At 44.4% G+C, this 26826-nt stretch overlaps 1 protein-coding gene across 1 annotated transcript; it reads right to left on the reverse strand.

Annotated features, from left to right (window-relative positions):
* Positions 1–1092: 1092 nt before the first annotated feature.
* On the reverse strand, positions 1093–25875 carry LOC146999615 (ubiquitin-like modifier-activating enzyme 1 Y; the record flags this gene model as incomplete). The annotated part of the gene is made up of 21 exons (XM_085834488.1): positions 25753–25875; positions 14577–14693; positions 14417–14454; positions 14164–14332; positions 13940–14074; positions 13279–13385; positions 12979–13069; positions 12096–12228; positions 9831–9928; positions 9588–9734; positions 9301–9477; positions 9094–9198; positions 8925–9005; positions 8462–8617; positions 6259–6424; positions 5848–6044; positions 3817–3881; positions 3385–3580; positions 2759–2833; positions 2461–2653; positions 1093–1181 (listed from the first exon to the last, which is right to left on the reverse strand). Coding segments are annotated over exons 2-21 (2535 nt in total), but the record flags the coding sequence as incomplete, so codon positions are not given.
* Positions 25876–26826: the final 951 nt, after the last annotated feature.

Below are 26826 nucleotides of genomic sequence, written 5' to 3' on the forward strand. Positions count from 1 at the left end.
CAGACTGAGCACGGGGACCCCAAATGGAAGAGTTAGGGGAAGGACTGAAGGAGCTGAAGGGTATTGTAACCCCATAGGAAGAACAACAATATCTAATAACTGCCCCCCCAAGCCCCCACCCTAGAGCACACAGGGACTAAACCACTGCCCAAAGATTACACATGGAGGGACTCACAGCTCCAGCTATGTATGTAGCAGAAGCCTGCCTTATCTGACATCAATGGGACAGAAGGCCCTTGGTACTGTGGAGGCTCCATACCCCAGCATGGGGGATGCTAGGGTGGTGAGGCAGGAGTGGTTGAGTGGGTGAGCACCCTCATAGAGGCAGAGGAGAGAGGGGATGGGATGTGAGGGTTTGTGGAGGGAAACTGGGAAGGGGACAACATTTGAAATGTCAATAAATAAAATAATATCAAAAAATTAAGAGTCTGGTCTTTTCTTGGTTTCAGAAAGTCCTGTTGTACTAGGTTTTTGATTGATTTTGAGAAAGAACTTAAAGTTTGGTGGGTAGGGAGGGGATGATGATCTAGAAGGACTTGGGGAAGGAGAAGAATATGCTCAACGTATACTTAAATTTAAAAACAGTTTTAAATAGGAAAAACAAACAAACTCCTGCTGGTGCTGCCTTTGTTCAGGTCTTGTTTCTTGTCATTTATAGGAGATACAATCTACAATCACCAAGTTTTTTTTAATCCCCTTGCTCTTACGTTTTTCCACCTTTTCTTCCCAAGTCTGAGGAGCAGTTAATTGTGTTGTAGATGTATCCACTGAACATAGTGAACAATACTGTCCTGACCACCTGTGGTTTGTGGAAATCAAGGTAGGTACTAGGGTCCTAGCCAAGTCTCAGGACTAGTGAATTAATGAATCTTAGAGAAGAACTGCTTAATCCCACTTTATTAAGCCAGCCAAATTCCTAACTGCATTCTAAGTTTCAACTCTTAGGTGCACAGGTGTTGCTCTCACCCTTCATCAAAGAAAGTTCTCTTTTAAACAGAAGGAGACCACTGCAGGCCCACAATCTTGACAAAAGCCTATGCTAGGCACCTGCGCCCACCTTCCTAACCATCCCAGCTACCCCACACCAAATACCTTCTCAAACTCAATGGGGTACATCTTGAATCCAAGCATCTTGTCTGGAGTAGGAAGTGCAGTCTTGAGTTCCTCCAGGTGGCTGTCATCTGCAGAAAGGACACCATGGTCTCTGGTGAACCCACTGCACTGCCCAAGGTGAAATCTGGACTGGGAAGTGGTGTTTATGTAAAAGTATTTGAAAGGGAGAGGCATCCTGGAAGGTGTAAGGGAAGGGGAGTCGAGGAGAGAAAACACTTCCCTGCCCAAAGGGCACAGGGAAGTAGGGGTGAGGAATACAAACACATGAAGACCTGGAGGTCCTGAGTAACAAAGATGAAAACCTCACAACAAGGAAGCAGCATATTCACACACCATGAAAGATGGAAGCAACTCAATTACCCACCAATAAGTTAAGAGACAAATGCAGAAGCTGTAAAAAGGGGAGAAAATTGTAGGACTATATTAATATACAACCATTACACTAAATAAAGTAGATAAAGTAAATGGGACACAGGAAGAAATCTCTGCTTTGAGTTTGCTTCCCTGTGGATCCACTAATATGATACAGCTAGTGGTCAAAAGATTCAAACAAAAAAGGTAGACAAAGGTTTTCAAGGATGGTGAGGTGGTAGAGAATGGGAGAAGTTGTTCAAGGGCCACAGGAGTTTAGTTTTGTAAGATGAAGACGATGGAGCTGAGCAAAGTGATTTAGATTAAGTTCACAGGAAGATAGAATCTAGTTAATGGAAAGAAATGGCAAGCAAGTCGGGAGAGGGGAGAGACACACTGTTATGAACAAACAGTGAATGAAGGAGGGGAAAGTCTCAAAGGAAGATTGTTGGTCAAATCTCACTCATGAGGAGACAACTACTCTCTGAAAGGCAAACTGAGGAACTGTATCAACTTGGGAGATTTTTACAAGAGAACAGATTCCTCAGGGAGATCAGAAGAGAAAACAGAGTGTGTGACACAGAGTGCAAAAATCGAGGTGTGCTTTAAGCAGATACAGAGAGGACAGGAACACAGAGGGAGAATAGAGGCGACCTGTTACCAAGGAGACAAAACAGCAAAGGTATCAAGACACCCAGAGGGCAGGGAGCAGTCCGGTTCTTTTTGCATGAAAAGTACATAAATTGAGAAGAAACAAGAAGGAGAATTCGACAAAGTCATCAGACAAGGAAGGCAATGAACCATTTCCATTAAGTCCATATTGCAGAGAAATGAGATACAGAGGTTTTGTTTTTCCACCCATCAACCCTTAAGCACAGACTAGGTAAATCTCAGGAATACAGTGAAAATCCTGGCCAGTGGCAAACACCAGAGGGAAGGCTGAGTGGGACAGAATACAAACAGATGATCCCTGAACAAATGGTGAAGCATTCTCACCGATAGTGGTGGCACTGGTACTCTGCAGCTCCTGCTCAGAAACATGGATCCTGATGCCAGACTTGGGAGCAAACTTGGGGACCGGCAGAGACTGCAGGAGGTTGGCCACAACAGCCCAGTCCTGGGACCCTCCTAGTCCGTATGTCTGAGCAAACAGGTTGGCAGCAGCCATCACATAATCCAGATGCAGGGGCTGAAAGAAAGCCATGGCAAAGGAAAGTCAGCTTAACAGCCACAGGTTAAGAGTGGAGAGACCCACTCCCCACATACCCACCTGGGAGATCCCAAGGACACTTACATTGTTTATGTCAAAGATGAGAGGATGCGGACAGCGTTTTGGTCCTGACCAAAAAAGTGCTCCAGAGCTCGTAAGCTAGGAGAATGCAAAGGTATGAAGAGGACAGAGGGAGAAGCACTCTCAGGCAGTCCTCAGGCCAAGAAGCCTAGGTTCACCATTCTTGGGAAATTCACAATGAGTCAAACACATGGCAAGTTCAACTTACCAATTTATATGAGGCAATATTAAGAAATGAAAGTTAGTCCTTTCTAAATGCCCACAAGCCACCCCTACTTCACAGATACGGCTTACCAAGACCTTAGGCATGTCACGAACCAGTGTCCAACACACCTGGGACTTGAACCTACTTCATGCTTAACTATAAAACTTCTCACAACTACAGCCCTCAAAGAGAACTCAGCAGTGGCTCAGCCCACAGGTGCAGCTGGGAAGGAAACTAAGCCCCTTGCCTGGCTGACAGAAGGAGGAAAACACAAATCCTTGCACCAAGTCCTGGCCTACACCTTGCCTTGAGGTGCCTGTGGCAGCTAGACTGCCTGGAAGAAGCCATGTCCAGAGAGAGGATAGTAAGCATCCAATTTCCTGGAAATGTGCTCAGCCAAATACATCCACCGAGTATGTAATACCTGAGTTGGAGGGTAGTTGTGCAGCAACTGCTGGATGTTGTGAGAATACTGGGTGTGCCAGTGCTGGTAGGCCCAAGTCACACAGTCAGCCCAAGTCTGTGGCCTCTGCAGGACCAGGCTGCAGTGTATGGCCTCCAGTACTTCCAAAGGCTGGGTGCCGGCTAGCTGCAGTGTCCGCTCCATGAACTTGGGGTCCCTATCCAATACAAAGACCTGGATTACTTCAGAGGCCTAGAAGTAAGGTTTCTGGGCAAGCCTTCTTTCTCCAGGGAAAATGTCATTCCTGACCATTTCCCATCACCCTCCACCAGCAAAAGGCTCAATCAACCATTAGTTATCCAAAGCATCTACCAAGGATGTGCCTTGAGGAGAGCAGACAAGGACGCCTTTGTTGATTGGCTTCTGTTGGCTGTTGGTTTGTCTGTTACTTACATGAGGTATTGGTTAACGTTTTCAGCTGACTGCTTGAAGAGCCCTTCAAACTCATCCCGAGCCCACTACAGACAGAGCAAACAAATGCATGTCAGCAACGGCCAAACAAACAAACCAAAACCAAAACAAAAAAAGTTCTTGTACACATTATAATGTGAGACAACCAGTTAGTAAAGACTGTTCTGGGTGAAGACTGCATTAACCTGTACAATGAGGATACCCACGTGTTCCAGACCAGAGGTCATAATTTGCAGCCAAGTACGTATGTGTGAGAACCTGGAATGTTCATGGCAATACAGGTGTGATGTGTTTGGATTATAAGAAAGAGAGACAGAAGGGAAGAAGTCACACTTAAAAGAACAATGACCTATTGGCAGTTACTCTTAGTACTGAGCAGAACAGCACCCAGGTCTCAACAGGAATTTCTCTGGTTTTTGTTGCTGTTGTTTTGTTTGCCCCCCCCCCCTCCAAGGTTTCTGAGAACTAGGAGGTCACTGCAGAAATGGTCTGGGGCATGTACACAGACACTGGACCATACAGGTTCTAAATTCTAACTCTCACACATACTTACCTGCTTTTATGACCTATTGCAGTGGAATAAAACTCCCCTGTAGCCAGCTGGTTTTCAAGTCTCTGATGTAACTAGCTAGCATTTACACTCATCAAAGTTAGTGTGTGAGCACATGCAGACTGCAAGACTGAGTGTGGTGCCAACTACAAACCCACTGCTAAGAATTTTACCAAAGTATATGAACAGCCCATATCCAGCCTAAGTGCTTTACAAAATCTCCCTGGTAGGTATTACTTCAATGCACATTTTGCACATGAGGAATCTGAGGACCAGACAGGTCTCCTCCTACAAAGTTACCGAACACATTCTAAAACCTTTTGTGCTACTCTGCCTGCTGTACAGACTCAGAGACATTTTATAACCTGGAACAAGAAACAGGATAAAGGAATTTGGTTGGAACTCTCTAGTCTATTCCTACCTGATCTCCACCTGCTTGGCATGGCCTCAAAATACTGACACTATGAGCCGAGGAGCAAACAGAAACTAAACAACCCCCACCCAACCTCCCTGGGCCCCGTTGAACTGGAGGAACACAAGCAGAACTAGGCTCTGGGTTTAGTGTCCAGTAGAGCATTCATTTTGTTCAGCCAGAGGACACACAAGATTTTGTACTTGACAACACAGACAGAAGTCACACTGAAAAACCAGCTGTTTAACTTAACACTTTGGGTAAGATTTTAACACACCAAAAATGCACTCATTATTACAGGTAAATTAGGAAATCAGCAGAGACAACAATAGCTGATTTGTGTAGCAAAAAGCATCGTTTATGGGTCATTCTCACTCTTCAGACACATGTCCAACTGATAGGTTCTCTTTAACTCTTTCAAAACTAGAAGGTTAAGGTTAATTGTTGTACTTAAAATGTTTTCCATACAATATAGTTGGATTGTATTTTTTTCCTTCTGCCAACCCCTCCCAGAACCTCCTAAACTCCCCAGCCACTTTACTCACATGCCATCTCTCAAGAAAACTCTATAACAAGTAAAACCCCAAAGAAATAAAGAAATAAAAACCCACGAGCAAGACAAGTAATACCAAAACAGAAGTGCACAAGAAAAAACCTGAAGTCCACCTGGCCACCTTCTTCTAGGCATGGAGCCTACCCTGGAATGTGGTTGATATATGCCATTAACATTCCATTGTAGAGGAGGTTTATTCCTTTTCTGAGCTTGGTTAGAGCTGTCAATTTGTGTGGAATTCCCCTTCTTTGTGTTGGGATTTTGCCTGGCTTGAACTTGTACAATTTTGAGTGCTGTCAATCAGAAGTGGATGACTCCAAAGAAACCATGTATGATACATAGATAACACACGTGGGCTGGTATACATATGATTGGTATAAAGACATGGGACGTGTTCCGGACCCAGAACACTTCAGAATCTAGAAATCTGTAGCAGGAGACTGGCAAAGGCTCGAGGACCTAAACCTACCACCTCCCATTCCTCCCAAGGTTGATCACCTGCAGGGTGTGCTCTATGGCATTAGGGAAGTTCTTCAGTGTGCAGATGGGGATGGATTTCTCAGGTGGGTCCTGGCTTGAGCTGTAAGATTCTGTCAAGAAGGGAACAACCACCTGCACATTGCCCTTGGTGCCCAGCGTGCCTGATTCCAGCAGAGGCTTACGATAGTAAACACAACGGCGGTCCACATATAATCCTTTTAGGGAGATGGGAAGAAATGGCAGATGAGTAGCAGGCAAGCTTACATAAGGCAGGAACACAGGTCAGGTTGCTCTACAGAATGAGTTCCAGGAGAGCAGAGGCTACAGAGAGAAACCCTGTCTCGAAAAACCAAGGCAAGACAGGAATACAAGATCCTCATACATACACTCTACCCTGCTCTTGCCCTCCTCACTCAACTCCAAACTTACGAGCATCCACATTGTCTAGGGCATTGGCCACACCATCCAGCTTTTGGAAGAAGTCATCATCATAAACGTGTTCTGTCTCCGGGCCTACTCGATTCTGGTGGCTGAATATCCTGATGTGTGGATTTATGTCACGCACTGCTGCAGCAGCAGTCTCAGACTTTAATTTCTGGGTGGGAATATGAAAAACAGAGCTGTTTCCCACACACCGAGGTGACCAAAGTCCACAGAGATATCCCAAGATTTATCTCATAAAGGGTTAGGCTCAAAGCCAACCAGGCTCAAACAGTGCCAATACCATCTGGCTGGGCACAACAGATATTATAAAGGACATTAGAATGTTCTTTTATGACAGCTACATTTCTACTAATTCATAAAATTCTGTCTTCTTTTACTTTAAGGATTATAAAGGAAGGGCTGGAGGGATGGCTCAGCAGTTAACAGCACTGACTGTTCTGCCAGAGGTCTTGGGGTTCAAGTTCCAAAAAATACATGGTGGCTCACAATCATCCATAGTGGGATCCAATGCCCTCTTCCGCTGTGTCTGGAGACATTGACAGTGTACTCAAATATATAAAATAAATAAATCTTTAAAAAAAAAACAGGATTATAAATGGAATTTGCCACCACACAATATTTTGAGTTAAAATAAGAAATAAGGTCAGAATAGCCCAACAGCTACTCTAATTTCAATTAATGACATCCAGAGTAACCCAAATAAAACCACAGACAGACTGAGACTCCTCTGGTTCTACTTTCACTTCTGGAATACATGGGTTGTGGCTTCCTCCACCTGAACTCTCTGTTCTTTAAATACCACACACCCGAATGTCTTATCTTCCCTCAGGCTTCTACTACTTTTGCATGGTCAAATGTCTTCCCACACACCTTTACTGTTTCACCATGGTAAGGTCCATTTCCCTAGGAGAAAGCCTTCTTCATAAGCACTGAAAACAAGCACCCTCCTGACATTTTCCAATTGCTACTTCTCAGTTCCTCTTTACTTCTCTTACACGTTTGAGATTCTAACATTAGCCATATGCCACTTACTGCAACAGTAGGCTGTCATGGTCAAACAAGAGTCTCCCAAAGCTTTTGGGAGTGTAGGTCATAAGCACCACAACTTCCTATGTTAGAATCGTAAGCAGATTATTTAAAAGTGTTAGTCCACTTAACACACTATGTCAAGAACAGATGAGATAAGCATAAGCATTTACCAGCAAAAATACTTCCAGTACAGAATACCCCTGAGGACTCAGACCATACTCACATCTTTATAAATATGTTTTAGGTTACATACTCTCATGAAACAGCTGAGTGTATGTGTCTGTCTGTCTGTCTGTCTGTGTACACACAAGTACAGGTGTATATAGGCACACACAAGCATATATACAATGCCAAGTACATGTATGAACGAGTGGGATCCTACTGTACTAGTAGTAGTAGTAGTAGTAGTAGTAGTAGTAGTAGTAGTAGTAGTAGTAGTAGTCATAGTAGTCGTAGTAGTCGTAGTAGTCGTAGTCGTAGTCGTAGTCCATATACTCTATGTGCGGCTCTCAGCTCTCTTCCTTTTTTTTTTGGTCATCAGATTCTAGTTATCTGGAAAACAGCTTCCCAGCTTCCCTGAACTGGCTTCCTAAACGTATGGAAGGAATTTGTCCTTTCCACTAACAGAGCAATCTGGGAGAGGAACAGTATTTGATGCCATTTAATTTCTTATTGAGTCTTACAGACTCAGTGTTACATGAGGAGGACACCAAAATGCAATCAGGAAGCTTCTCACTTGCTCCAATCTTCCCACTAGAGGAAGCCAGGAACATTTCTTTTGTTACCTTATGTTTTCTAAATCTAGAGTCTAGGATGCTTGATGAAAAACGAAGTAAAGGAAAGATGAATTATCAACAAGACAATCAAGGAAACACTGACCTGTAGGGAATGCCCTATTACCAATCTCACAATGTCACATCTGCCATGCCTGAGCATCCAAGCTTAGGTAGGGAGGGAAAACCAGGCAAATGAAAAAACTGTGACAGGGAAAAATATCTATTGACCTCACACCTGAATGCCTGAAAAAAGGAGGGAACTAAAGGGGGAGAAAAAAAAAAAAAGGAAGGGAGGAGAGGGGGATGGGAGGGGAGGGAAGAAATATCTGAGCCATTTAGGTTAGAATCAAATAGGAGAAAGAAAGCCATGCCATCCTACTCACTGTGATGTCCCAGGGACGGAAGAGAAACTGTCTGTTCAGGTTTGACTTCTCAATGGTGTCCATGTCTGTAACTGTGATTTCTCCATCCTCCCCACAGCCAAGGCCAATCATGGCAAAGTTCTTGAGCAGCTCACACCCAATGGCGCCTGCGCCTACCTACAAGTTGGTCAGAGTGAACAGGGATGGCATAAGCTAACCCACCACTCCTTACTCCCAAAAGAAAACACCAACTGAACACAAGATTGTGTAGTAACAAACATTCTATTCACAGGGATGCACATTCCTATGGGTGACTGAGAGGAGGGAAAGAAAAAGAGGTACCTGAAGCCTTTCCTCAACCCACCACAAGACAGAATAGGTGATGTAATCAGGTCATGAAAAACCAAAAGACCCCTCCCCAAAAGGATCAGGGAAAGAGAGATCCTTTCAGAAAGGGTGGACAGAGGCCATTAGTGTCAATCACCAGGAAGTATTTCTGCTTGCCAAGCTTCTCTTGTAGGTCTGATCCAAATACAGCCACTTGCCCATCGTAACGGTTCTGGAGCTGGATTTATGTGAATGAGTACAGACAGGTTAGAGCGACACATTCCTCAAGACGATCCCAAAGTTTCCCACTGCCCCCACAGACTTACTGGCAGGCACTTATCTTCCATGAAGGCCACTCTGTGCTCCGGGAGACATTCAAGGGCATCAAAGTACAGCCACTGCCTAATGGGCATAAACTTTCCAGAACAAGCCTGGGGAAAGAAGGCTGTCAGTAGCAGTAGCCTAACTGGACTAAAAGGCAGTGATGGCATCAGAAACACACAGCAGCCACACCCTTCCCCGCTAGGGCTGACCTTCATGACCTCCTGGGCAGCCAAACCACCAAAGAAGGCATTTATGGGTGCCAGATCCCCAGCTGCTACATAGGCCAACTTCCGGATAAGGTCTATGTCCAGGCAATCCTGTTGGACTGCTGGCAAAGCTTGAGCATTCACAGCTTGGGCTAAGGTCACCAATTCCTCAGCATCCTCCTGGTTGGACAAAAGGAACCTGGATAGAGCCTATCAGGCCCTACTGGAGGAAGAACAGGTATTGGAAACAGACAAATCAGAGGTTCCTGGCTGGCTTCCCACTCATTTACCTCATTATGGGGCCGAGGAGGCCTGCTGTGCTGAGTACAGAACTGATGCAGGGCCTGGAAGCCAATGTGAAGCTGAGCAGGATGACAGCACTTAGCAAAATCTGTGACCACAAACTCTGGCTCTGCCAGCGAGGCGAGTAGGGGTTTCTGTGGATAATGGAGTGTCGTGAGACCAGATATGAACAACCTATAAATCTCAAAAGCAGGAGTCCTTCTACTCACAGCCCCTCACCACCTACTCACAAAACTGATCTTCCGAGGTACTTTCACTTGACTGACAATGCCTCCACGGATATACTCAGAGAAGCTGGAGGTATCACAGATACTAAAGGTATAGGGACCTGGAAGATGAAAAGGATGGAGAAGACTGCCAGTCTAATCTGTGCCTTTGCCACCCTCCCAAGATCAAGTACAAAAACCTCACAGTCCAAGCCTAAGACACATCAGCTTTCTTTCCATTGCAAGCTCTACTCAGAGAGGGACAACCAAGCAAGCAACCAAACAAAAAACAAACAAAAATCACACACAAAGGAAAAGAAAACAAACCAAAGCATATCCATCAAAAGCACAGGCGTACAGTACACAACTCTCATCCCAGTCCTTCAGAAATCAACTCACGAGGATTCAGAGTTCAAAGCTAGCCAAGGGCTACCCACACCAAACAAAATGCCCACAGTCTCACTCATACAGCTTCAGACTCTGGGTGGTAGGAAGCTGACACCACATCTGGCTTCTGTTTCAATGCAGAAAAACAAACTGGGGTAGGGAACAGATGTCTCCTCTGTCCAAGATCTGATTCAGTGCCTGAGAGTGAGTGCTTCTTGCTCTCCTTGGTTAAGTGCCCAGCACCTATGCTGGGCAGCTCACAAATGTCTGCAGCTCTCAGACATATCCCAAAACAGAGACACACAGAGACAAAACCAAAAACAAAATACATACACAAGACAGAAAAGAAATCTACTTGTCTCTATCTCCGAAGCATTACACAAGCTCTGTAAAGATACAAGCCATAGGACCTAACTTTTCTTACTTTTCTTACAGTTCTGGGGGTCAAACACTGAAGCTTGTGAAAGCACAGCAAGAAGTTTACCAACTGACTTGCTATATTAATATTCAGTAGGTTACTAATATTTAGTGACTATAGAGAAGAAAAAGTCTGTACATGTTGAAAACAAAAGCGGTTCTTTTTCATGTGTTTGGTGACTTGGAGACAGGGATTCACATAGCCCAGTCTGGACTCTTGCTCCATAACTAAGGCTGGGCTTGCACTTCTAATCCTCCTGCATCCCCCTCCTGAGTGCTAGGATTACAGGTGCATGCCATCATCCACAATGGCACCTTTCTTACACACAGGTTATATTGACAGAGCCCAAGGGTGGAGGGATACAAAACATACAAAAAAAAGGGGGGGGGGTCTTTGGTCCCCTCACATCACTGATCAGTGTCAGCTCATGATGCAGAAAGACTTCCTAGCAAACAGGCATCACCTTGAATACTCAGCTTCACACTCGATCAAGTCTGGACAATACAAAGGAGTTGATACCAGGGTTAACTTTCAGGAGTAAAGTTCAACATGCTAAGACGAATGAAGCCAGCATCAAATATGTAAGACTCACAAGCACCTCACTTCTCTCAAACAGATTATGAAAGATCATGCTACTTTGACTGTGGTTGAGCTCACACATCTCAATTTAGTTTTCTGCAGGTGTCTTAATTTAAGGGATATCATCTCTACAGAAGCTTGGTTAATCTCACACCTTTGCTGGGACTCACTGGCCTACTGCACACACAAACTGCTGTGTTTTAAATTACTGTAGACTCCCCTCCTTAACTCTTCCATCACTACCACACTGTCTTCATACATTTTCTCAATGAGGCAGTTTGGACGACTGAGGTGAGCCCCCATCAGGATCCATCTTTATGTGCTTCCTCCAACCCCCAGTGTAGCAGTTACTTCCATGGGCTGCCTTCCTGACTGCATGACAGCATTCTGAATGGTTATTCTAAATTCAAACTGGGCCATAACACTCACAGAGAAAGGGCTCTTACAAACTGAGCCGTCTTTCCAGCCATAGTCTACCAGAAACCAGCTTACCAATCACACACACTAGAAAGGACCTAGTCACTCCGTCCTTTTAGAGCTTAAAAGAGAAAATCTAATTGTCTAAAATAAAACCAAAAATGCGGGGAGGGGGTGGGCGCGAGTCAAAATGGAATGAACCAAGGAATAAGTGGTGTGCCTGATCATACTCAAGAATCAGTCCAGTGTCACAGAAAGGGATGGTGCACTTGAGGACACAAGTTAGGCCCTGCTCTATCAAGGCATGGTGGCTTTAATCCCAGCACTCAGGCAAGAGGACTAAGATGAGTTGGTTGGAGACCAGCCCAGTCTGCTGTGCAAAGTTCCAGAGTGACCTCTTGGATTCTGAGGCAGCCCATATCACAGAGCCAAGCTCCCCTTTGTTCTGTGCTACCACTTCTCCCCCTCCTTCCCCAGGCTTCCTGTACCCAGAACTTTGATCTCTATGGGAGCAATGCCATTGAGTTCATTCATGCCCTGAACTTCTGTGAAAGAGATGAAGTCACCACTTTCAAATCCATGCCGGGAGTCCTCCAAGCAGGTGACAATCCCTGGATTTTCCTGGTTGGGGAAAAAGAAAACAGAAGATTAAGAGTTAAGCCTCCCTCAGTGTGGGATGTTTATATTCGCACCATCCTGGAAGCTGAGGCAGAAGGTTTACCATGTTACCAACCTAGCCTTCGCAGCATTATGGAGAATGTCTGAAACACAACACATACAGACACAAACAGAGACACACACAGACACAGAGACACACACACACACACCCCAAAAGAAAACACCATCACCAAAAAAATGTCTGAAAAACAAACATACATACACACACACACACACACACACACACACACACACACACACACACACACACACACACACACACACACCAAAAGAAACACCATCACCAAAATAAAGAAAAAGAAAAGTGAAAGAGAAAATGAAAAGGATAAAGAAAAAAAGAGAAAGAAAAAGAAAAGAAAAACTCAAGATTTCAAGGGCAGGCAACTAGTGTTTAATTTCCCTCACTGATAGGTTACTGACTAGGTTATTTAGTGACATATCCCAAGTCCAATTGTTGGGTGGGGACAGGGTAAGAAAAGGAAAGGGGGAGCAGGAAAAGAATTTTAAGAAATGTGAGGGAATGCATAAAGATAGAAAAGAAATCCCCAGACAAAGGAAAGGTGGGAAAGGAAGGAGAGCAGAGGGGGGAAAAAAAAGGAGGGTCAGATAAAAGGAAAAGGAAAGGAAAAATCAAAACAAAACAATTACTGCCTACATCCTCTGCATGTGAACCTATAGGACTGGCCTCCTTACCTTAGTGATCATTGAAACCATGGCACTGAGTGGCTGTTCCCCATTTGAATCAGTGAGAATCATTTCCTCTCCAAAGTCACAGAAGAGTTGTCTAGGGAAGGAGGCAAAGGGAGTGATGCTTTAGACCAAGCACAGGGCCTTCCAGCACTCAAGGTACGGAGACAGATCAGGTGATGTTCATACCACCCAGGAAAAAGGAAAAGAAAAATCATTTCAAAACTGGTTGGTGGAGGAGGACATGAAGGCTTGGGAGTCTCTTGGCCTATGTTTGGTGGAAGTCAGATAAAGGCAAGCACTCACCCAACTAGGCCCCGAGTGTCTGCTACTACCAGCTTGATTCCGTGGCTATGGCAGAATTCACCCACCTGCAGCTGATATTCCAAAGGAGTGTTGGTAAGAACCACTACCTGTAAAGAACAATAGGCCCAGGTTTGGGGTGGAGTGAGAGAATAAAACAGCTGACAGAAGTGAGGGAGAAGAATCCAACACCCAGGCTCAGCTGGCACAGCCTTTTGTCACATGGACACACAAGTCTCAATGGGTGTCAGATATAACAAGGGACAGAGAACAGCTTTTAAAAACACTACCAACTACAGGAATAACAGCAGTGCTAGACAAGCAAGGTCTGGAGACCAGGTAAGTTCATTTATCTGGTAAAAATAGACAGCTGGCTACCTACAGCCAGGTTCTATCCATCAAGAGTGACTACCCAGCCAGTCTGGGTTTCCTCTCATTATACTCACTCGTACAAGGGCTGGAGAATTATCCATGTAGGTGCTGTGCTCCATCCAGATCTCACTATAACACCACACCTTTCTACAAGAGAACCTGCCCCTCTGGGGAGCTCTACCTGCTACCTACATCTCCTAGTTTTCCAGAACCAGATCTGACACAAGGTGCCAGCCTAAATGGCATCAAACCTCGAAGGATAAGACGGGAGGCATGGGATACTCCAGGGTACCTGAAAACCACTAAGGAACTCCTCAATTAGAGGTCCAGTGTAGCTGTACACAGGAACGTAACTGTTGAGTTCAGCAAGGCGTGGTTGGGATATCTCAGCTCGGTTTTTACCAATATCTTCCTCACGTAGGCAGAACTATGAAAAGGGGGTAGGAAGATAGCACTGAGACACATGCAGTGCACATGCTGGAGCCTAAACAAGGAGAAGCCAAAAAGAGATGATACCTGGGAAGACAGATCAGCCCACTGGGCAGTGCCCTGGTCATGGAGAGTGACAGCCTTGACCCCACCAAGGATGATATTCTTGGCAATTTCCACACCCAGACCCTGCAGGCCTGATATCAGTACACTGGAAGCCTGGAGATGCTTCATTGCCTCATGGCCAAGTACATACCTGTCAGCAAAGAACTCTAGGTTAGTGTCTTCCCCACTCTGTGCCTTCTCCCAATCTCCATCTCCCGTCCTGTGTACTACTCACAGCTGGCGGGAGTAAAGGCTTTCATCTATGTCCATTTCCTAAAGATGAGCAGAGAGTTCCAGGGGAGATAAAATAGCAATGAGACTGGGCCATGTGGAAAGACAGAGGTACTTCACCAGCCCCCACTGATTGTTTCCATCCTTACAAATGTCATACTCACGTTGGTTGGCCCTGGGGGCACGCCAAACATCACAGAATAGGTAGGAGACCAACTAGAATCCAGACTAGAGTCAGGTCCAGACACTTTGCGTTTCTTGGACAGGACTGAGCTAGACATCTGAAGAAATAGGGAGCATCACAGCTGAGGCTCTGTGGCAGGAACATCCTCTTCAGAAAGGTTCTCTCTCTCTCTCTCTCTGTCTCTCTCTGTCTGTCTCTCTCTCTGTCTCTTTCTGTCTCTCTCTGTGTCTCTCTGTCTCTCTGTCACTCTCTTTCTGTCTCTCTGTCTGTCTCTGTCTGTCTCTCTCTCTCTCTCTCTGTGTGTGTGCCTGTGTATGTGTATGTGCAATGCTATCCTTCTCTGACAGAGAAGACACTGAAGATAGTCAAACTAATGCAGCTCTTAATGATCAGTGTAGAGGATAAAAAAAGTGCTTGTGCACACAGATAAGCACTAGAGAAGCCTGAAAAGTTAAGCAAGCACACAGGCATCCTGCAAAGAAAAGAGATGTTTACCTTCCTTTCTCCTGGAATGCTGGGAATCGATGTAGTTTACACCCCGGTGACATTTTGCTGTCTGATGAGTCAGGTTCCACTCGTAAGCCCCAGAAACTATGTTTCGATTATCCCAGAACCGTTCCCTCTAAATCCTGGACACTGCTTGTATGCCATAAAACCCATTCTTATGAGGGATGTGACTGTACTTATCGACAGCCTCAGTGGTTCCTATGCTATCTCAGGGTCGGGTCAATGGTAATGAACGTGGGCATGCACGCATGCTCACTCGTCCTCATGTCTGCCTCTGACAACCTCTCTAAGCTCTAAATCTTTGGCCCTATTCTGAATCAATAATACCCATCCTTGTGAAAGAAGCCAGGGTGTTCTTTGTAAAGAAGGAGTTACAGAGACAAAGTTCGTAGCTGTGATGAAAGGATGGACCATTTAGAGACTGCCGTATCCAGGGATCCATCCCATAATCAGCTTCTAAACGCTGACACCATTGCATACACTAGCAAGATTTTGCTGAAAGGACCCAAATATAGCTGTCTCTTGTGAGACGATGCCCGGGCCTAGCAAACACAGGAGTGGATGTTCACAGTCAGCTATTGGATGGATCACAGGGCTCCCAATGGAGAAGCTAGAGAAAGTACCCAAGGAGCTAAAGGGATCTGCAACCCTATTGTTGGAACAACATGATGTACTAACCAGAACCCCGGAGCTCTTGTCTCTAGCTGCATATGTATCGAAAGATGGCCTAGTCGGCCATCAATGGAAAGAGAGGCCCACTGGACTTGCAAGCTTTATATGCCCCAATATAGGGGAATGCCAGGGCCAAAAGAATGGGAATGGGTGGGTAGGGAAGTGGGGGGCGCTATGGGGGACTTTTGGGATAGCATTGGAAATGTAATTTAGGAAAATATGTAATAAAAATATTAAAATTTTTTAAAAAAAGAAGCAGCAGCAGCAACAACAAAAACACTACTACTTACTTAATCATACAGCCACTGTAGCAGAATCTTTCTGTATGTCTACTCTTGCTCTTTGACAAGTTAACTTACATGATACATCAGGGACAGACTGGATGAAGCATGGAAACTGGGGCAAGAGACAGCATTCAAATCTATTGCCACTGACCAAGGACAACAGAGTCTATGCTAGAGGTTTCAGAGCTCCCTGAAGGCCTCATCCATAGGAAAGCATCCAAACTCTTTAGCCAGTTCCACATGCCTTGGACCATCCAGTCTTGCATTCCAGTATGGTTATATTCCTCAGTCCCCTGGATGCCCATAACTTCTTGCATTTCATCAAAAATTCTGTAAGTCATTCCAATTTGGGGGGGGGGGGTCTTAAAAGAACTCTGACCTGAGGATCTTGGAGCAAGCCACCTCCTGACAGACAGACAGATTGGCTGCCAGATAGGAGCCTATCATATTATGGCTGAAGAGAGAAGCAGAGTTTTACACTGGCCCTGGACTCCTTTCTACTCCTTGGGTCACCTTTTCCCCAGTTGGGCTTCTGTTTCCCTATTCTTCCCATCTCCTCTATCTTTTTTTCAACCATTTCTCCAACCATTAACTTAATTCCCCTCTTTATTTTTGGGGGGGGGGGGCAGATAGAATTGAGAAGGTCCCACACATCCTCCTTTTCCATTTCCCCAACATCCCAATCTCCCTTTCCTCTTTTGGCCTCAAATGAAAGTATTTATTTGGACAGATTTAAAATAAAAAAAAGAAAAGAAATTCATTGATTTCCCTATTCTCTCATTTTCTCCATTTTTTGTATTTCTAAACCCCAAAGAGTTATTCTTGGGGCTTCCCAGTCCCAGTCCCCAGAATACTTGTATATTTTCCTTATGTTTTATGACATAGAAAATCATCAACTGCACATACAGATGTATTATAGTTTTTATTTAATCTTTTGTGTTTGTTTGTGAGTTACTTGGGTGGAGTTTCATTTTATTTTTAAATATAAAATCTCATCATTTGGGAAAAATGACTTTTCAAATTCTTTCAAAGGGAATCTCTTATCCACTGTTAATGAAATCAATAGTGTCATAGCCATGACTTAAAAAAAAAAAAAGAAGTTTAAGTTCTTAAACTAATTTCACGTAGGACAAAGTTAAATTTTAGCCAACTTCAAACTATCAAAATTTACAAAATTCAACTTGGAGGGGTAGTAGAATCAGCATACTTTGTAGTAGACTTTTATTCTTCTTCCTATGCTCCCAACTGTTTTCACATAACTAGCACACAGTATACATGACATACATAACCCAGAAGCAACCTGTGAGATTTTTTGGTCTCATTTCATAAAATGTGATAATGTCTAAGAGAATTACTTGAATATCTGAGTGGATTTTGGCTACAGGCTGGTCAAGGAGTAAAGACTAGAATATTTTTAGGTATGTTTGTATTTGACAAAGTATATGTCCAATTATAGAAGAGGTATAGTTTCAGAATTAAGAAATTACTTAACAGAAATTTTGAATTCTGTGTTTGCACTCAGCAATGTTATAGAAATGACATGGAAATATTCTGAATTATTTGGAAAATTAGTAGCATTGCTTCCTAATCACCATTTGCTCATGTTTTAAAAATCAGGTCTTGCACACCAGATGATCAAGTGAGGCCAGATTGGACCTCATTAATGATCATGAACCCAAAGAGCAAAATGTCTGACTGATGGACTATGTGATATATCCACACCAATACCAAACAGCATCATAACAGGGAGGAGACTACACTGCTTATCCCATCAGCACCAGCACAGCACACATCATCTAATTGTACATCTTGATGTTTTCTGGATATATTTACAATAAATTTTATTTAATCTGTTAAAAAAAAAAAAGAATAGCAATGTCTTAAATTTGCTGTGCACTTGGGACTGAATTATTATTAGAATGCATACCTCTAAAATTGTGCCCTGCTTAAATATGGCTAATGTTTGCCTGATGATCTGGGTCAGACTCCAGAAGTCCGGGTCCAATCAGCAGTTCCAGTATCAGGCTGATCCCAGTTTCACTCTTAGCTCATCCTGATGGTAAAGTTTACCTGCCTGCTGTAACTGCGGATCTCTAAACAATAAAACAGAATCCCACATTATATACACTGCTTTTTGAAGCTAGAGGCAGGGGAAGGTGTTGCGCTCACCTTGTACAGCAAGAAAAGACGCAACACGATCGGATTCTTCTCAACAGCTCTCTTTATTTCTGGAACACCTCCATGCTACTCTGGAACTCTGGAAACCCCCGGGAGGACTCCCCTCTCCACCCCACCCCCACCCACCAACCCCCCCCCCCAAACCTCCCCCCCCCACTGGGGAGAGCTACGTGTCCTCCTGGGATTTGTCAGTCTGTCGGCCCCTTTCATATGTACCACCCACTCGGGAGGGGTTGGCACCAGATTCGGGCTGGCGCCTGCGCAATGGCGTTGTTTACGGCGCCGGTGTACTGGAGGTCGGCGCCATCTTTTGGGCGTGTGGCTGCCTACATCTCCCCCTTTTTTGTTTAATAATATGATGCTGGACTAGGTCTGGGCAAGTCTGTCCATCAGCTACGGCTCCTGTCTTAGGTCGATCCTTTCATGTCACAGCCTTACCCGTTCTAGGGTTACCCTATCGCCACTGGGCCCCATGTCTTAGGTTGGTCTGTGCATAAGGAAAGTTGCCTGTCTCTGGATACCGCAGTGCTGTGTGACAGTAACTGCTAAATGACCTAGGGCGAACTCTACAAAAGAGGAACTAAACTTCAGGGGAGACGCCCTCTTTAATCGCCATCAATGCTTGGTACACCACTGCCTTATACTGAGCGTGCTCTCGTTTGCCAGACACAAAACACACAACCCAGGAGGACCACTGCTCCCCAGGCCAAAATTCCCGCCCACTCCTTAAACTATGAGAAGACATTGGTAATCCAGGGGGTGAAGTCCCCCAAGGTGACAGGGTCCAGACGAGTGCTGTTGAGTTTGGCAATCTGGAGGAGCAGCTTTCTGGACAACTGCTCCGCTTTAGTCGACCAATTTCCTACTCAGATAAGAGATGAATCTGTTCAAGAGACTGAGAGAAATTATACAAGGGGCACCTAATGGGCATAGGTGACAAACATTTCAAAATCTACTATAGGCACAAAGGTGAGAAATTTCACAACCACAGCAGTATACCCTGCCAACACTCTGCTAACAAACATGTCCTTCCGGAACTATTACAATCTATATCTCTGTCGGGGGGAGTAATTTTCGCGTCAGCCTCTCTGGTACCCAAATCGGGTGTTCTTGACTTTGTGGAAAAACACAAACAGCTCCCCTGGTTCTCGAAATAATGGGATCTGGGCCATACCACTTTCCAGTTAGGACATCTTACCATTTGACATCCCGTTTAAGGATAGGTGAGGTCATGGCATGCCTATCTGCAGCCGAACGACCATGTTCATCCAGAATTAAAAAATTTAAAGTAAAGAGGGCTAAAGATAATTGTTCTTTGGGTGGCTGGCCATGGGCGATTCCCCCTTTTTGTTTTTGTAAGAGTTTTGTAAGAGGCCTTGGCCCTGTGGATTGTAGGGAAGGCCAGTAGAGTGACTAACCTGCATTATTTTGCAAAAGGTTTGGAATGATTTTGATGTATATGCGGGGCCATTATCAGTTTTTAAATTATCAGGCCTTCCCCAAGCTGCCCAGGCTTCTAGGCAATGGCCAACCACGTTGCGGGATTTCTCACCGGACATGGGGGAGGCAAAAATGACACCTGAACAGGTGTCAATTGAAACATGAACATATTTTAATCTTCCAAATGCTGAGACATGAGTAACATCCATTTGCCACAGTTTTAGAGGAAGCAATCCTCGAGGGTTAATACCAACATGAGGAGGGTGGTGAAATTGTACACACTGTGGACATTGTAACACCACATCTCGTGCTGAGGCTCGAGAGATATCAAATTTCTGCTGAAGTGTAGCAGCAGGAACATGATACAATCAATGAAAATCTTTTGCAAGCTCCAGTGGGGTGGCATGAAAAATAAATTCCATGCGAGTGCTAGCATCCACTAAGGCATTTCTTTCTGCCATAGGGCCTGGTAAGGCAGAGTGAGCTCATATATGTTGAATAAAGAATTTATGTGTTCTTTTCCAAATCAATTTTTGTAACTCTAATAAGATGGTGCACACAGGGCTGGTAGGTCTAATGGGTCCTGCAATTTCTAATGCACGCACTGCATTTACTACATAAGCCGAATCAGAGACTAGATTAAAAGATTCCTTAAAAGCTTTGAATACTTCCAACACAATTTTACATTCAGTAAGTTGTGGGGTGCCAGGATTGTATTGAAAAAGAACGGGTTTTTGAGAATTAACTACATAGGCACCAACACCTGTTTTAGAACCATCTGTATAAATATCCAATGCACCTGATTTGGGTTTAGATGCTGTGACTTTGGGGAAAATCACTGGATGTTCACTAAAAAATTGTAGCAAAGGATCTTTGGGATAATGATTATCTAATTCCCCATCAAAACTACAGCGCAATAGAGCCCAATCATCTATCAAAGAACTTAGAATCTGTATTTGATTAGCATTATAAGGTGTAATGATTTTCTGAGGGGGTGCTCCAAAATGTTGATTACACAATTTAATGCCCAAAATCGCTAATTGAGCTACAGCAATGGGATAATATTCAAGGGTTTTATTGGGAGATACATGAGGATAAATCCACAATAGAGGACCTGACTGCCACAACACTCCTGTTGGTTGACGGAATGTCTTCAAAATGCATAAGAGGATGTCCTCTCCCTCTTTCCATCTATACAGCTTGGCCTTTTCTAAACACCTTTCTACCTTTTCTAATGCTACTCGGGCGTCAGGGGTGAGAGCACGAGGTGACGAAAGCTGTGGATCACCTTTCAATATATCAAAAAGAGGGATTAATTCAAAATTTGATAGTCTCATATATGGACGAATCCAATCTATATCACCTAGCAATTTCTGGAAATCATTTAATGTTTTTAAATGATCTTTATGTAATTCTATCTTTTGAGGTGTAATACAATGTGGAGTAATTCGAGCACCCAAGAACTCTCCTAAATTTCCCATTTGAACTTTATCAGGAGCTATAAATAATTGTTTCATTTCTAATTCATTTACTAGCTTAATATAGGCTTCATCTAAACTTTCTTTATTCTTTGAGGCAAGAAGGACATCATCTACATAATGTACTATCCTTAACTTTGGGAATGCATCACGGACAGGTTGTAGGGCTTCTCCTACAAAAAGTTGACACATAGTAGGACTGTTTGCCATCCCTTGAGGTAAAACTATCCATTGATACCATTTATCAGGCTCTTCATTATTTACAGAAGGAAGAGTAAAGGCAAAGCGCTCACTATCACACAATGCAAGGGGAATAGAAAAAAAAACAATCTTTAATATCAATGATTATAATAGGCCACTCTTTGGGCAAACTAGAAAGTAGGGGCAGACCCCTCTGTATGGGGCCCATAATCTGCATTTGATTATTAATGGCTCAAAGATCCTGCAGGAGCCTCCATTTGCCTGAGTTTTTCTTAATCACGAATATGGGTGTATTCCAAGGTGACTGGGAAGGTTGAATATGTCCTAATTTCAATTGTTCCTCTACTAATTCTCTGGTAGCTACTAACTTTTCAGAGGAAAGAGGCCATTGAGGAACCCATACAGGCTCCTCTGTTTTCCAAGTAATGGGTATACCACCCTCAACGGCCCCTAGGAAAAACCCAATCCCTTTCTATCTCGTTTGAACTTTGTGGGCACTAACCTAGTCCTGCCTTGTAATGACTTTCCTAACCTTTTCCTGGGATGTAGCCCATATTAGACATAATTTCTCGGGCCTGTGGGGAATACTCATTAGTTAATATAAGATCCATTTGGGTTAAGACATCTCTACCCCATAGGGTCACAGGAATATCTACAATATAAGGAAAAAATTTCCCTGACTTACCTTCCTCATGTTTCCAAGTTAATTCCTTAGCACTTATAAGGGGAGCAGTCTTATAACCTAGACCATGGAGGCTTTGAGATGATGTTTGTGAAGGCCATTTTGGCGGCCAATCATGAGCGGAGATAATACTGCAATCTGCACCTGTGTCTAGCAACCCCAGAAAGGATCGTCCTTCAACCTCCAAAGTTAACATGGGGCGATCTCCTAATTCCATTGATAAGAAAGTGAACCGAGAACCTGTAGAACCTAGTCCACTCTCTCCTCTTATTTTATTATTTGCTGGAAAATGTTTATGCAAACTTGGCAACAGTAATAATTGAGCAATTCTATCTCCTGGAGAGATAGCTGAAATACCACTGGGGGAGGCCACTAAGATTTTCACAACCCCCATATAATCTGGATCAATCACTCCAGGGGTAATTTGTAATCCTTTTAAAGCAGAAGATGAACGGCCAAGCAATAGTCCTACAGTATCTTTGGGAAGGGGGCCTTTAAAATCTGTATCTATGGGTTGTACCCCCATCTGTGGGGTTAATACGAGTCTGGTGGTGGAATGGAGGTCCAATCCTGCGGAGCCAGTAGTGGCTCTCCGTGGTCTCTCGGATGACAGAGAGACGGCCAAAGTCTCGTCTGGTCTTTCTGAAGAGCCCCATATATTTGAGGGCCCTGGGGACGTGGGCCCCGCTGTCCGTTTTTTGGCCTAATGCCATTATATCTTGCTTGTAATGGTCGGCCTTCTATGTCCTTAGTATATCCTGCTTGTAATGGTCGGCCTTCTATGTCCTTTATTGATCTGCACTCATTAGCCCAATGTTTTCCTTTTCTACATTTATGGCATATTCCTGGCTGTCTAGGTTTATCTAATGGAGTCCTTTTCTCATTTTCGGGGCATTGTCTTCTAAAATGTCCTCTCTGGCCACATTTATAACAAGTATCATTATTAGATCTACCCAATTGTACTACAGCTGCCGCCAGGCCTGCATTGGTTAACGGACCCCCTAGTTCTCTGCAAACCTTCATCCAAACTTCTAAACCTTTATGTTTATAGGGTGTAATAGCTGCTCTACACTCCTTAGTGCATTGCTCATACACTAGCTGTTTTACCAAAGGCATAGCTATATCAGGATCTCCAAAAATTCTAGCGGCTGCTTCAATGAGGCGTGCTGCAAAGTCTGAAAATGATTCTGTGGGACCCTGCAAGATTTTCGTAAGATTGCCTGAGACTGCGCCTTTGTTCGGCAATGCCTTCCATGCTTTGGTAGCTACCTCATTTATTTGAGCATAGACTGCTTCAGGATAATTTGTTTGATCTAAAGCAAAACGTCCTAAACCTAGAAGCATGTCTGCATCCCAATGTCTCTGAGGATCTTGTCCTGTGGCTAAATTTGCTGCTGCCTGACTGTTTGCATATTCATAGGACAAGGACTTCCAATCTAAACACTGTCTGGACGACAAACAAGCCCGAGCAATATTATTCCAGTCCCCCGGGGTGAGGCAATATCTAGCAAGCGCCTCGACCTGTGCAACTACAAAAGCTGCACTCACCCCATAGGTACGGACTGACTCAGCCAGCTGCTTAATAGTTTTAAAATCTATTGGCTCATGATACCGTTGTCCCTGGCCATCTAAGAATACAGGGAAAGTCAGTTCAGCTTCCTTCCAAACCTCTGGGCACAATGAGGTACCTTGTTTACCAGCTTTTGTGAATTCCTTTTTTACTGTATACTCAGGGTTAAGAGGTGGAGCGGTTGGCACTTTACTCCTTTGCCAGCCGGCCTCCCTTTTTTCGTACCTATCCCTCTCATACCGAGCTGCCTCTTCTTCTAGGTCAGCTTCCTCATCTTTATCAAGTTCTGAGTCACTGGGGTCAGAACTTGCTGAACTTACTGTTAAGTCTTTTAATGAGGGATATCCTTTTGCTATTTCCTTTCCTTTCTCATTATTTCCTTTTCCTTTTGAATTTTCCTTTCCTCCCTTTTCCTTTTCTCTCTCTTTTTTGCCCCTTTTCTTTCTTTTACTTATATGTTTCCTATTTTCTTCTGACATACTTTCTTGTTCCATAAAAATTTTCTGACCTGCCTTAACTGCTCCTATCACCCAAAAGCAGAGGCCAGAAATTACAAAAAACAAAACAAAAACACTAAGAGCTACCCACACTGGGTCTACGGGCAAGAGAATCATATCCCTCCTTTTAACCAGGGATCAATTTTGGGAGACTTACCGGTACTGCCGTTCCTCAGCTGAAGAGTTCTGAATCCTGCAATCTTCCATTCCCCGTTCGGGCCACCACTTTGTTGCGCTCACCTTGTACAGCAAGAAAAGACGCAACACGATCGATCGGATTCTTCTCAACAGCTCTCTTTATTTCTGGAACACCACCATGCTACTCTGGAACTCTGGAAACCCCCGGGAGGACTCCCCTCTCCACCCCACCCCCACCCACCAACCCCCCCCCAAAACTCCCCCCCCACTGGGGAGAGCTACGTGTCCTCCTGGTATTTGTCAGTCTGTCCGACCCTTTCATATGTAACACCCACTCGGGATGGGTTGGCACCAGATTCGGGCTGGCGCCTGCACAATGGCGTTGTTTACAGCGCCAGTGTACTAGAGGTCAGCGCCATCTTTTGGGCGTGGGGCTGCCTACAGGAAGGGCCAGTGAAAGGATGAGAACTATGTGGGCCCTGACAAAGCAGACAGGAGAGTTACAGCAGATGGATTATACATTCCAACAATTCTGGTCTGGTTCTTTGGGAAGTTCTTCAGATAACTAAAGTTAATCTGTTGAGAGAGTCCAGGGACCATGGAAAGGTGGCAGTTAGATGGCAGTGGCAGATGAGTCTAAGTGCACTCACAGAAAATGTCTACACACTGGCCCTAAGGTATCTTTTCAGGGTGTCACGTGGACACTAGTTCTCTGGCTTGAAATCCATCTCACAAGAGAGATCTCAGATATCTACACTGGACAAGAGGCACAGGCAATCCATGATAAAGATGGCAAACCCAGGTGAATCACGCCTAAGTTTATGTCTAAAACTCTAGTGCCTTTTTCTAGGAAAATGAAAACAGAACACACCAAACAGAACAAACAAGAAACCCCAAAACACACACAACCCAAAGAAAAACCACAAAGAAACGAAACAGCCATTGTAGAATTTGTCCTTTGTTCTATTTTTTATTCTAACTATATTAACTGCACAAATTAATAACATCCCATATCTCACTTCCTATATGCCCCTGCTGACCAATGCTCTATCCCCTTCTGCACACCAAAATGTTTTCAGAGGAGCCTATGTTGCTGACCTACAACAAATCGAGGAAAACACTTTATAAAACACTCGGTCATGGAGCAGGGTGTCCCTGGGTAGAAAGACTGGAGACCCAAGACTGGAGGCCCAGCCTAACACTGCCCTCGGTCGCGCCTCTCCCCCACCCCCTCGCTCTCCAATGCTGCCTACGCAACGATGAGAAACCACTGCGTACCTGCCTGTAGCCCCTGAACCCAGGGCAAGGACATCAAACTGAGCCCCTTAATCTGATCCGAATCCTATCTCGGTACTATTCCACCAGGCCTTTCTGGGTACTATTCCTCCAGGCCGCGGTACCAACAAGCCCTGCCCACTCGGCCCAAGGGCTCCCGGGGCCCCCACCACAGAGGTCCAGATTGTTAACAATGCTGGTGCCTGTGTGCGCTCCCTGCCCCTCTCTTCGTACCTCCTCTTCCTCGAAGATCTGGTCCCAGAGAGGAGCAGCCTCCACCTTCAAGTCCCTGGCCAACAGCCAGGTTCTTTCTCTCGGGAAACTCCTTCCACAAAACGAGCGTCCTTCTCCTCACAGGAGGAACAAGATGGCGCTGGCCCAGCCGGAAGCGGAAGGGAGGAGCGCGATTCACGCCAATCATGAATCATTTATGACGCACTCAGCCAGCAGGAATGAATATGCAAGAGGAGGGCAGAGCTTTAATGTCCTGTTGGGAGCCTCAGCTCTCTGGGACAATCTAGCTCCTCACGGAAATGGACATTGCTCCTCCTGGAAGTATGAAATCTCAGGAAAATCTGCTGCAAAACGCTTGCAATACAGGCAGCTGAGAGAACCTGACAGCTGAACACAACAGAGAGCATGCTTTGAAGAAACCTTCCAAAAGCTCTTCGTCACTTGCTTGTGCTGTGGGAACTTTCTTCTACAACCCAGCAAATAATATACGAATGCTGCACTGGACTGTGTACCCTCTCTTCTAAAGCTGAAAACATCAGCGATGGGGTTCAGAATGGCTTCCTAAGTGAGACTTGTACCTTTAGAAGAGAACCTGTGAGAATATACACCTGCCATTATGCAGTGGAGGAATAAAGGACTCCTACCCTCTAGGCACAAAATGAAAAACAATCATTGTTGTAAAATTGATGCGTTGTTGCACAAGGTGTGCTTGAATACATAAGTAGACATAAGGGACACAGAGAAGGCAGGAGACGTTCAATTTTAATGTAGTGAAGAGAGAGGTGTTTCGGTTTGTTCTTGTTTGATTGCTTTATTTTTTTCCATTTACTTAAAATAGTCCCTTTTCTCACTTGATCTATCCTGATTAAGGCATCTCCTCCCTCTACACCTCCCAAGACCTGCATACCTTCCTTCCCTTCTGGATTCCCTCTCTTTCTGTCTCTCATTGTAAAATGAATAATAATGAATAATAAAACAAAATAAAACTTACTAAGATAAAACAAAAACTATCACAGAAAGAAAAGTAACCAAGAGAACATACAAGAATCAGCGAAGCCAGGCGTGGTGGCGCAC

The sequence above is a fragment of the Mus caroli genome, unplaced genomic scaffold (genome assembly GCF_978045245.1).
Source record: "Mus caroli unplaced genomic scaffold, Mus_caroli_1 scaffold_518, whole genome shotgun sequence".
In the NCBI taxonomy this organism is placed as follows: domain Eukaryota; kingdom Metazoa; phylum Chordata; class Mammalia; order Rodentia; family Muridae; genus Mus; species Mus caroli.